The following is a 12,748-nucleotide window of genomic DNA, read 5'->3' as shown; positions in this document are numbered from 1 at the left end:
CCCTGGGATCCTGACTTGGAGCTGCTCTTTGCCCGCTATGCTCAGCACCTCCTAGGAGCGGTGCATTGCTACGGCTCGCTACTGGTTGCACTCTGGACTGCAGAGAGGGTGCTGGGCTTAATGCCCTTCTCTTGGGAAAACAGCTCACATGAGTGGCATTAGTTTCCTGTTAGAAGGATAGGTTGTTATCGTGATGAGTGAGTGACCACGTAGGTGACCTGTATTTTGGTTCCCACCCTTTTGAGTTGCTTAGGAACAGCGCACGTGGCTCTTGGGAATCTTGGTGCGATTTGTCGGGTTCTTTCTCCAACCCCAAGACACTTTTCATGAAGCCCCTTCAATAACATGTTGGTCTAACTAGGTTACTGTGGCTGTGGTTTGCTGGCTTCCCCTCTCTGTCTCTGCACATTCATTCCCCCTACAGTCTCATTGAAAAAGACACACTAAAGAACTGTTCTGAGATAATGCATTAGTGATTAAGTGGAGGAGGCCTCCTTCCCGCTCCTTTCCTGACGTCTGGGCTCACAGCCGAGGTGTAGGGCCGACCTTCACCTCTGTCGGGGCTTCTCCATCTTGGAAGAGAGTTCGACCACCTGGGCTCAGCACGGGCCATGGGCAGAGCTTCGGGGAAGGTTAGAAATCATAAGAGCGAGAGGAAAGTTTATGCAGAACAGTAAAGCAGTCAGAGGGTGGTATCGTCCAAGTTTTTGGATCTCTTTCTCTGTTACAGAAATGAGCACTCAGGCACGTGGGACATTTTATGGAGTAACAGGCTTTCTGGTGAGAATAACCTTAAGCCAACCAGGGCCTCCCCACGGGGTTCCTACCTCCCTGAGGGCTCTCTCTGCTTCCCTCCTGTCCTGCCGTCAGACGGCACACAGAGTCATACACAGTGGGCATCAGACCCTGGTGCGTTGATGAACACCTTGGGGTCAGCGGTTCTATTTGAGATCTGGCCCCAATAAGTGGGAGATCATTATCTTCCTGTACTGCAGAGATTTACAGCTGGGGTCTGTATGTAGACATGAGCTACTACACTTACCTGATCAATATCTCCCTTTATAAAGCAATCCCACATGCGTAATTCACTGTGGAGGTCTGCTCTGGTCAGCTCCTGGGTGGGGTGGGGTGTGTGTGTGTGTGTGTGCGCAAGTGTAATTAATTAGTGGGAAGATGTTTGGGACATGAATCTAAGGACTGCTGAGCATGAATCTAAAGACATTTTCTTTTCCACATCAGCAGGCACCTCATGGGCTTCCACCTTCTTTTTCTCCTAACTTGTATTTCTTTTCTAAACTTCAGCTCTCACTTTCCTTTGGGATAGGTCAGCTCAGGAAAGGAGGAAGCCCACTCTGATGACTAGCCAAGGGCCTCCTCGGGATGGGAGAGGTAGTTCCTCCCAGAGATCACAGAAGGGTGGAGGGCTCATCCTGGACAGCAGAAAAGGAAGCAAGCACTGTCCCAGAGCAGCCTCTCATCCTGACAGTAGGTTCCCTGATCCTGGAATCGGTTCCTTTGGGGCCACCCTCTAGCAACCTGGAGGAAACCTCCATGTAATGCCAGTTTTTCCATCTAGTCTGGGAATGTGATAGATCATGAGGGGTCATTTCACTCTCTAATCCTCAGTTTTTCCCTTCTGTAAAATGGGGCTATTGAATTCTAAGATCTTGAGTCATTTTCCTCTGAAATGGCACAGTATGTGAAAGCTTGGCCGTGCACTGTCCTGGACAGAGAACCCAGAATTGACCCCCAGTGTCACTTCTTCCTCGAAACCCTGCTGCTCCCCGCGGCAGTTGTGGCCCTGCCCTCTGTCCCCGCAGCGCCAGGTGCATAACTGAAGCTGGGCATACATGGCCTCGTCTAGTCATGGACCCGGTCTGTCTCCCTCACTGAGAAAGGGGCAGAAACAGAGATGTTTTCATCTGTATACTGTTGGGTCCTCACCTGGTGCTTGGTACCTAGTAGGTCCTTCTAAACATTCTTAAGCAAAGTAATAAATGAAGAAGAGTAAATAGCGTTGTCTTCATTCAGTGCTTCAGTTTCCCCTAATGGAAACAGGGAGTTCCAGTAGCCTAAGCGACCAAAAGTTTGATGGAAAAAGGCCCAACTGAAGGCCCCACAGTGGGTGAGCTTGGAAGGTCTCTGATGCCTTCTCCCGCCATAATGGTCTGGCCTCCCAGCTTTGCGGGTGGGCGCAGGGGTGCTCAGGACTCCTCTGTATGAGGCTGGATGCTACTTTTACCTTCAGAGAGGGCTGGAGAGCCGGTTTGCTCCCAGATGGAAGGACTCCTCTCTCTTCAGGAGCTACCCGTGAGCAATGGGAGGACCAGGTCTGACTGTATTTTCCATCCTGGGCTCAGAGACTGCAGCTGCCGGCCCAGAGCAGTCGGCGGCTGCAACCCCAGTTGGAGGAGTCGGCTGCATTTGTCCATCCCTGCAGACTCATCTGGTTAGCCTCCTCTGAATCAGTTTGGGATATTTGCAAACAGTGGATGCCGTGGGTGAGAGGGGCAGCCTATGGCTATGGAAGAGACCGGGTCCCAGAGCTGAGCTAATTGGCCCACAGGGGGATGGACCTGGTGACCTTTACCTCATTAGCACTGCTTTTGGACCACTGAGCTCTGGCCTAGTTCTGATCTTTCCATAATAAGGACTCAATGTGGGGTTTCTGCAGAGGTGGGGCAATGCAGGGCAGGGCTAAACCAGCTCCACCTGGCAAGGCGGGTGCATCAGGAACCAGGCTGGGGGCCGTGCTAGATCGGAGGAGGAGTGATCTCAGAATCGGGCTCCTGCCCCACCTCATCACCCAAGGCCTACAGGATGGGTTGGCCCAGGTGTCAGGTTGATGGTGGGGCACAGGGTCGGAGGGTGATGCCCTCATTGTCTCCCAGGTCTGCCCCCTTCTTCAGCCCTTCTCAGAGGGTCTCCACAGAGACCACCAGACACGGCGGGGGCCCTTGGGTGGCTGCTTTGCAGCTCTGCCCTGGAGCCTGGGGAGACTGCGGAGGAAGGATGCTGGCAGCATTTAAAATCCCCTTTCCGTGGAGATGATAGAGTTTTTCAGAGTGCCAGTCTCTGCAGAGTGGGAGCAATTTCCCTGTAATTGGTAAAGTAACGGTAACTGCTCTGTCATTTGAATGTAGCGACACGTAATTGCATGGTAACCTTTGCCGCGAGGGAAGCACGGTGAGCTGTGAGATTGTAATCTGGAGTGTCAGCTCCGGCTCCCCACGCCACCTCCACCACGGCTGCTCGGCTCGGGGGGGCTGCCGTGGGCCCCTCCCTCCAGGTCCAGTGGGTCCTGTTCCAGTGGTTATGCTTGTCACGTGCCATTCTCTCCTGGGCCGGTCTGTGGCACCCTCAGCAAGGAAGGGACGCCTATGGTGATCTAGGAGGGTGCTTCTTACTAAAGCGCTGGGAAGGGGTTAAGGTACAGATCTCTGAGCCCCACATCCGGAGTTTCTGATCCAGTAGATCTGGGGTGGGGCCCGAGAATTCGCATTTCTGATGAGTAGCGCAACTCTTCTGGATCTTAAGACTGTATCTCTGCTCCTTCATTCAGCCTCATGGGCCTGACAGATCTTGAGGAAGCACCACCTTTGCTATTTCATCTTGATAACATTAGCCCCTTTAATCTTGATCACACCTCTACGAGGTGGATATCATGAATTTCCCCAAAGACGCTAAGACTCACAAAAGTTATCTGAGTTGTCTAAGGTTGACCAACAGTAATAAGAGCTAACACTCTCTTAGCACTTACTAAGTGCCAGACATTGTTCTAATTGTATTAGTCATTTGATCTTCATTTGATCTTCACCACAGCACCGGGAAGTATATGCTATTATTATTATCCCTATCCTACCCGTGATAAACTGGGGCACAGAGAAGTTAAATACCTTGCCCAAGGTCACACAGCATTAAATGGTGGAGCAGAACCTAGGCATTCTGACTCTAGTTCCACAGTGCCAGCCACTGTGAGACTCAAGCCTTTATTTAGTCATCTATCCATCCATCCATTATCCATTTAATGTATATGTCTTAACCTACTGTGAACCAGGAACCAAGCTAAGGATACAAACATGGGTAAAACACAGTCCCATCCTTGAGCTCCTGGTCCCTGGAATCCAGTGGATCACCAATCTTAATTTATAAGCCAGGTACCCCATGAGGACCTTTACAGAAAGCAGATTTGGTATCTTCCTGATGAGGCAGAAGGGACCCCAGAGGGTGTGGCCCTGTCTAAGGCCTTGAGGTCTATTCACAGGGTTGCCTACCACATATATTCCCATGCAGCAGACCCTAATTTCTTTCCTTGGTAAGAATGAAGCTGCTGTCGAATGAGTAAGCGCTGTAGCGGTGGCCATAGCTCATCCGTGGGTATTTGTGGAGTGGCAGGGGAGAGGTGCAATCTGGGCCTGCAGGCCTGCTGGGCCCCTGCTTACAGCGGAGCCCAGTCCCTTCCTGGCTCCTCTGGCTGCCGCTCTCATCTGGCCGTTAAGGGGCCCAGGGGAGGGCTCGGCCAGGGCCAGAGCAGAGGCTCCCTCCCCCGTTGCCCAGGGTGCTCAGGGATCTGCACCAACCCTTACCCGTGGAAGGCTTTCGCCCATTAGCCTTCCCTTCCAGGGGCCCGGCATCTGCTCCCTACACCCCAGCCCCCGAGGTCTGCGGGCCCTGCGGGACTCTCCCTCCCCTCTCCTCTGCTCCCAGTGCGGTTGTTACTCTGTGGCTTCAGCTCAGACTCAGCAGGTGGTGTCCTTAGAGAGCTGTGCTCTGGGGTGGGGGTGGGGTGGGGTTGTCGTGCAAGGGCCTGCCGCCATCCTACTTCTGTTCTGGGCAGGATTTCCATTAAAAAAATTAACATGAAATCCCATCTTAGCTTAATGAAGGGCTCTCCAGTTTAGCCAGTGTCTTCACACCTGATATCTCACCTAGGCCTCGGGATGGGCCCGTCTTGCTATTTTACCGTCAAGGAAGGTGAGGCCCAGAGGACAGGAGCAGCTTGTGCCAAGATGTGCGGCTGGGAAGCAGCTCAGCTGCCCGTGAATGCGAGACCTGTGCTTTCCCCCGACTTCAATGTTAAAACTCCCTCCCCTATCACCCCCGCTTTGAGGAAATGAGGAGCAAGCCCCTTCCCACCCCACGCCATAGCCAGGGGGCCTCAGCATCCATGCAGACCCGGGCTGCTCCTGGTCAAAGGCCTCCATCACCCCTTCATCACCTGGGGCCCCGCTCAGAGGGAGAAATCGAGGCACAGGTGAGCCTGGGTGAGAAGCCATCGTCCCTGGAATCTCAGCACCACGGTAGGAGCCCCAGTTGTCCCCTTTGCCTCATCTGAGCCTGATGACAATACCACGAGGTAGGCAATGCGGGGTGTACCTGTCAGGTACAGGTGAGGAGCCCGAGACCTGCCTCCTGGTGGGGCCTCGCGGGGAGCTGTCATGAGCTGAAACCAGTAGAGTCCTAGCTGCCAGGCCACCAGGCTGAGCTGTCCTCACTTGGCCCCTTGACATGCAAGATGCTGCAGTGGCAGAGACTTGCAAGTCCCTGACTTTCTGCCTCTGGGCAAGCAGGGATTTAACGTGGCAGCTGGCTGAATGCACACTCTCTTTTTGTACGTGGTTGGTTTTTATCTCGTGTTCTGCCCAGCGAAGAAGAATGGTATTTGGAAACTGACCACTCAGAAATGTAGTTTCGGGGGGCTGAACGGCCTAGCCTTATCAGGTCAATAAGGCGTGTGTTTGTGCCAGGGACGGTGGGAAGCATGGACGGCCTCGCTCCCTGCCTCAGTATCCCCTTGTGCGGAGCAGACAATCATTCGGTCTCACCTACTTGGGAAATGGGTTGTAATGGGTGAGGTCCTTTTGCTAATGGCAGAAGTCCCAGCAGCACAGTTCAGGGCCTAGAAAGTCCAGGATGAGGACTCCTTCTGAACCAGAGGCAGGAACATGCAAGGCCATGAAGATTCCTAAGCTGCCCTCTGAATGCTTGGCAGGTCACGGCAGTTACGTCCAGCAGGGAGAAAACACTGTCTGCCCTTTATCTGGATTTTTCTTTCCTCTCTTCTGTCCATCTCTTTCTCTCTCCACTCTGTCTCCCCCCGCCCCCATTTCCTCATTTTAGGAAAGAACCATAAAGATCAGACTAGACCTTGAAAGCTTCCTCCCACCTTTGACTCCTATAGTTGTTTTTGAAGGGGTGGGGTGCGTTTGGTCCGGGCTGTTGGGCCAGACCCTGCAATAGAGGCCAGAGGCAATGCCAGCCGTGGTGCAGTCGTCTGCTCTGCACGTGGCCTGCCGAGCCCGCCCATGCTCTCTCCCTCCCTGCCCTGGCTGCTCCCACCACAATGAGAGGGAGGGTGTCGGTGCTCAGCACATTGTCTTCCCTGAGATGGACAGCACTGCTGGGCGAGAGCTGAGGGAACCCCCGCATCCCTGGAAAGCGCAGCGTTGGCCGTTTGCACGCAGCTCCGCTGGCAATAGCCTGCCTGCTGGTTCTCCAGATGCCTCTTCCTTTGGCTGGATTGAAGCCTTTAAAAAATGACACCTTGTATTTTATTTCACTCTTTTCTCTGCAAGGTCCTAAGACGTTTACAGGCATGAATTCTATAGGCTTTATGGAAGCTCATCAAAAGGCAGAGGTTGTTTCCTTCATCTTTATAGAGTGGAAAATAAAAGCACAGGGAGATGGAATGAGTCTTCTAAGAGCACACAGTTCTTCTGAGAAAAAAGGGGAAATCCAGTGCAGGATCCTAGCACCTCGGGGAGATCTGGGCCAACCCAAAGCTGCTCAGTGGAGGTTTCTGGAGACCCCTCACCAGCCATTGTCAAGGTCTTCTACACTCCCCAGTAGGACTCCCTAGCTGTGACCTTCTGCTTACATGGGGGTCCGGGAGCCTGGAATAAAACTGGGAGAATTTCAGCTAAAACACTTGGGGGGACAGGGAAATGGGCCAAAGGTTTTTCTTGCTTCTTCCCTGACTCCTGAAATTCTCCCAGAGTCAGAAGCAAGAGTTGGGTCAGTGTGTCCCACAGGGTACCTGGGAAAATAGTCTCTTTAAGGGATGCTAAGAGGTGTTCCGGTCAAAAAAGTGGTTTAGGGAATAAAATGCTGAGAGAATTTTAAACATATTTCTTCCTAAAAAGACTTTACAGACCCTTCTTGTAACAATTAGGAATGTCTTACATGGTGTTAGAATGCACTGCGTTTCAGTACATTTCCCAAAATTATTTGCCCAAGGAGCCCGTTTATGGTAGAAGATCTTGTGGGACTGGGGTTCCATGGAAGACACTTTGGGAAATGCTGGTGAAGGTATGACAAGGTCAGGCTGCCTGCCCTCCTTCGCCGTGTTCTAAAAGAAGCAGAGAGCCTGAAATGGGACACAGTGAGGCACCTGGGGCCTGCTGAGTTCATCCACAAACCTTCCAGTCCTCCCATTCCTCCTTTCCCCGACCGATTGTCTGTACATGTCTCTGCCATGGTGTTGTCACACATGTGTTAACATTCCTAGTTCTCTGTTCCACACGTTCGAGTCCTCGTCTGTGTGTCTGCTCAGCAGTAAGTGTGTAGATGTGGAGACCTCGCCGCTCTCGCTCCCCAGCAAGGCTGTGTGGAGCCCATGCCCATGGGTGCTGGCCCAGTGCTTTCCCAAGGGATGGTGATGATGGGCCATCTAAACTACCAAGATGGTGCCTGGAGGGGTTGGAGGAGGGGCAGGGAGACCACGGCGTATAGTGTAAAGAGACTCCAGGGATCTGTGACTTTTTGCCATGGTCCTGCAACCTACTTAGATGACTGTTGACGGGTTACCTAGTTTCTCTGGAGCTGAGTTTTTCATGTAATAAAGGAGGGATTTATAACAGATGATCCATCTGTAGGGATTCTTCTAGCTCCAGAGTTCTCTGACTCAGTACCTCCACCCATTGCCCTGGTGCTCGCTTCTCATTTTCCTCCTCCTTCCTTTTCAGCTCTTAACCATCGATGACAACTTCTGTGGCCTGGATATGAACGCCCCCCTGGGCGTGTCTGAGATGGTGCGTGGCATCCCCGTCTTCACGGAGGACAGGGACCGCATGACTTCTGTCATCGCATACGTCTACAAGAATCATTCTCTGGCCTTCGTGGGCACCAAAAGTGGCAAGCTGAAGAAGGTAGGACAAGGTGTAGTCATTTTGGTTCTTGTGGAGACAGCCTGTCCCCGCCAGGATGGATGTTCTCTTGCATTCTTTTACTACCTTGGACCTGGTTGGCAATGATACAGGTTTGAGCTAAGGAGCTGTGTTGCTGTTGAGGTCATCAATGATACTCTTGTCCTTTCTGTGCCTTCACATGCAGGGTTGTTGTGGGACTCACAGTGGGTGAGTGTGTGGATCCATCTCTTCCATTGGGCTGGTGTTCTCCTGAGAGGTGTGCATCTCCAGGTTGCTGGGCCATTCTGAATATGGTGTATTCTGTCCAACTTGGGCTTATGCCCCAAGGCAATAGCTTTATGAGGCCTGGGTGGTTGTGGAGGATGGACAGGGGCAAGGGGTATGCCTGTTCCTCCTGCTTCAGCCCTTCTGGCTGGTGCATCCATCTGAACTCCATTCAGGGAAACCAACAGAGGAAAGTGTAGTACCTGTTGGAGTTGCTGTTAGGGCTAAGAGCCAAGTCATGGGACGGGGAAACCCTGGATGTTTTGGGGGCACAGAACTGCCCTAGGGGGAGTAGAACCGCGTGATTTGGGGACGTGAGTTTTCCTCCTCGTTCTTCAGAAGCTTGCTGGCTTCAGGGGCACTGGGTGGCCTTGGCCCATCCGCCGTGTTGGGGGCCCCTATCTATCTAGAACTATTTTCTCATCCACCTCTGCTTGGGTTCTCGTCTCAGTGAGTTGGTGCTGGCCCCATAGGGTGCCCTCCTTACTTGGATTAAAAGCCTTTCTAAGACTCTAGGCAGTAGGTCCTGTTTTCTGTTGGCTGATCATCGTACTTGAGTCTTTTCCCTGGGAAATATTGATGACTCCGTGTGGAGATCCTGCTTGTTGTAATTAGGCTTCCCTTGGAATTAACTGGACATGGTGTGATTCAGATGGATAAAGCAGCACTGCCAGATTTGAGACTGGATTTTGATGCCTGCTTTTCTCTTTGCTGTGTTTGTGGGTGTTAGCTTGATGGTCAAGGGGAAATGCTCTCTGCAAATCTAGGGACTGTGCCTGTTCTCCCATCCTACTGTGTGACAGCCCATTTCAGCAGTTGTTTTTTTCTTTAGAGTGTACGTCTCTGTGGAACAGGCAGTGGGGCTGGAGGGGGAGAGGTGGGGAGCAGAGTGTGTGGGGGTTGGGAATGTGTGTGGAGCAGTTACATGCATAGCAGCTGGAAGAAGAAACACATGTTGGGGAAACGGCATGGCACACTGCAAGGGTGATGCAGGCAACACGCCGCGCATGTGGGATTGCCCACCTCACCGTAGTGTGCTGCCTTCTGTATCAAGTTAACAAATAATTTAACCGTCATCCATATAGCTTTGAGAGTTACATTTTATGGTCTGCCTTCTGTGAAGAATACATTAAACACAATTGAATGTTTTCTTGCTGCCTTGACCTTCTCGTTTAGATTATTACTCACATGTTGAACGGGGTTCGCGGACGCCCAGGGAAGAGGCTGGGAGGTGTAGGTGTGTTGTGTTTGATCGCTGTAGTCTTCCCGGCTCTTCTTCTAGCGTACCGTGTCACTCAGCACTTCCAGATGCTGCCAGGAAGTGCTGGTCCACATCAGCGCCTTTCTTCCTCCCTCAGTCTGCGGCTTCCAGCTTTCAGTGAGCTAGGAAATCAGATAACCAAGCTTGCTGAAATTGTGTCTGATAAGCCTCAGTATAAATCAAGGAGGGAAGTCCACGGGCTGTAGAGCAGGGACTGTGGGGATGTTTCCATTAGTTGCTCATATGACTTCATTCTTCACTAGTAGTCAAGGAATTTGATTTGCTGGCAAAGCGAAGTCTAAATACCAAAAGCATTCCCATATGCAGTTCACACAGTGAAATGTCTTGACCTGCTTTGCTTGCCCTGATGGGTGAATAAGTACTGTTGAGGGTAAATAAGTAAGCAAGGAAATTTGGGGTGCTTTAGCTCTTGTCTCTACTGAGCCCAATCTCAGTGCAAGGGAGAGGTGACTTCCTGCAATGTGCTGAAAGATGCCCACCCCCTAAACTTCCTACCAGGTGCCAGAGGATCCTTCACTTTCTGGCCAGACCAAGTAGACCCTGTAGAAGGTTTTTGTTTTTGTTTTTTTCTGCTATTGTCTGAGCTGGTTGGTATATGGTGTCAGTGAAACAAACTTTGAAAATTCAGTGCACGTAACAGAACAGAAAGTTGTTTTCTCTTGGCGGCGGGGGGGAAGATGTTTCTTGGCCATGGCTGCATCGTAAACCCAAGACGGTCAACTTGCAAATGTGTGCTCTTGGTCAGAGGGTGGACAGAGGCTCATGGGGGCTGGCTCCCTCTCCCCCGTGGAAGCCGGCCTCCTGAGGGGAGGTGAGAATGCAGCCCATCTCCACGAGTGTGGGCCGAGGACACCTCCGGGAGCTTGGGCAGGCCAAGCGCACACAGACATCCCTCATGGGGCAGGCTGTGGGCAAAGCCTTGCCTTGAAGTGTCCCCAGAGGTCAGCCAGGCCAGCAATGACAGGCAACACCTGACCAGGAGCCTTGGGACTTTATAAACCGTGGGCTGGCCTTTCTCATCTTTTACTCTGGGGGGTGGGAGGGCTTATATAAGAACAGTTCTGTTTCAGCCACCTGGGACATTACATTTAATTTCCAGAACTATAGTGGGACTGGTGAAGCATAAACATTTGAGAGGTAAGACCAGAGGGTCACGTGGAGGGGAATGAGCCAGTGGCCCTCCCGGGGAAAGCCAGGCCATCAGGGCAGCCAAACTTTCTGCTCCACGAGCTCTGAGCGGGAGGCTTTTTAATAGTTTAGCTGAAGCTCAGCTACCCTCCTGCAGACTCAGCACAGCTGGCCCAGGGGGACAGTCTGAGTTGGTAAAGGAAAGCCGGGCCGCCGAGTCTGTTGTTTGAAATAATAAAAAGCGAAACTGGCCAGTTTATTTATTTTTTCTAAACAATAGAATTTCCCAGCATCCTTGCTCACTGAGCACCACTCCCCTTTCCTTGTAATAACTCTGCCTTGCTTTTCCCAGAGGTTATCAGGACCCCATTCACCTTTTGGGCAGAGGCCCAGCCATGAAAAGCTCTTGGACTGCAGGAGGACTTAGCAGGAAGTTTTGTGAGCTACTGAAACCAGGGGGCGAGAATAATGGAAATCACACTGTCGCCGTAATTATAGAGCTGGTTTCTCTGAGCCCTGTAATAATCTCCCGTGTGTATCAAGGGCCTCGCAGAAGTTCTCTGCAATATGACAAGGGACTCAAGGTGGGAAGGCTGGGTGGAAGGGGGTTGGGAAGTTTGCTAAGAGTAAGGGAGTTTTCTGTGAGTTTCAGGGGTCCAGGAGCTAGGCTGTAGCTATCCATGGGCTGCCTTCAAAATTACTGCCTTTTCATTTTGTTTGAAAGGTGTGGGTCCCCATCATTTGAGACCTTGTCTCTGATGACCATAATTTCACTCCTTTAGTGCACACATCACATGAGGCAGGGGGAAAGGAGGTGAGGAAAGTACCAATTTGGACGTCTTATTTTTCCTGATGTGTGTGTGCTACAGCTGGCATTGGCATCCTTTTCCATGGGCTGTTGAGAAATGGGGCACATAAATGCTCCAGTCATGAGGAGGTGCCTAGGAAGTGAGGAATAAGTCACAGACTATTGCAGTTTCAACTCTAGGGAAAACTCTTAAGGCAAACACCATCCTGATTTGCCGTAAGACGTCCGTTTAAATCTGGAAAACTTTGAACCAGCTTTTGGGGTAACGAGGTCAGTGTTGCCTCAGAAGGACAAGACCTCTTTGCTTGAACATTCCAGCCAGAAGTCCACCCTGCTTTCTCTGCCTCTGTTACATTTTTACCCCTAAGTGATCATATTATATGGCTGCTGTTCAGCAGTGAATTACTGCCTGACATTAGGGGGAGAGTAATGTTCACTGTGAAGCAAAACCTCATAAACTTCTACTTGAGGGGTGCTTGCTCCTTTCATTTTGTGATTGCATCTTTCCTGGGTGTTTTGTTAGGTTGAACCGCTCACAGGAAGGGGCAGGACACTTGGTGGATGTTTTAAGCAGAACCCTGGCTGGCCCTGCTGCTGGCTTGTGGTAGGGTGTGTGTGTGCGCACATGTGAGCACACACACGGGCAAACCACGCCATACCAGCCCCTCTGGATAGGAACTGGGTGTGTGTCAGCATGGAGGGTCAGTAGCAGTAGATAACACAAAGTCATTCTTCTTGGGAATTGTCATGCAGATTAATTCAGTCTTCCTAATTTTTTTTTCTTGAGCCTCTTTGAATTATTTTTACATTTTGTTTTATTTTATTTTATTGAAGTGTAGTGGATTTACAGTGTTGTGTTAGCTTCAGGTGTACAGCAAAGTGATTCAGTTATACGTATCTATCTGTCTTTTCGTTTTTCAGATTCTTTTCCCTTACAGATTGTTACAAAACACTGAGCATAGCTCCCTGTGCTATGCCAATAAGTAGCTCCTTATTGGTTATCTATTTTATATATAGAAGTATGTATACGCTAATCTCAAACTCTTAATTTATTCCTCCCCCGCCTTTCCCCTTTGGTAATAATAAGTTGTCTATGTCTGTGGGTCTATTTCTGTTTTG

The 12,748-nt window shown here is 51.0% G+C and overlaps 1 protein-coding gene across 3 annotated transcripts in view; it reads left to right on the top strand.

Annotated features, from left to right (window-relative positions):
* Positions 1-12,748, top strand: part of PLXNA4 (plexin A4) — a 627,343-nt gene that overhangs the window by 239,106 nt on the left and 375,489 nt on the right. For all 3 annotated transcript variants that reach the window (XM_060108908.1, XM_060108911.1, XM_060108910.1), the window contains exon 3: positions 7,965-8,147. In XM_060108908.1, coding sequence (XP_059964891.1) covers positions 7,965-8,147 — 183 coding nt within the window. The remainder of the gene's footprint in view (positions 1-7,964; positions 8,148-12,748) is intronic.

The sequence above is a fragment of the Mesoplodon densirostris genome, chromosome 9, assembly GCF_025265405.1.
Source record: "Mesoplodon densirostris isolate mMesDen1 chromosome 9, mMesDen1 primary haplotype, whole genome shotgun sequence".
Classification (NCBI taxonomy): Eukaryota; Metazoa; Chordata; class Mammalia; order Artiodactyla; family Ziphiidae; genus Mesoplodon; species Mesoplodon densirostris.
The sequence above is the reverse complement of the archived record's forward strand: the minus strand, read 5'-3'. Positions and strand labels throughout refer to the sequence as shown.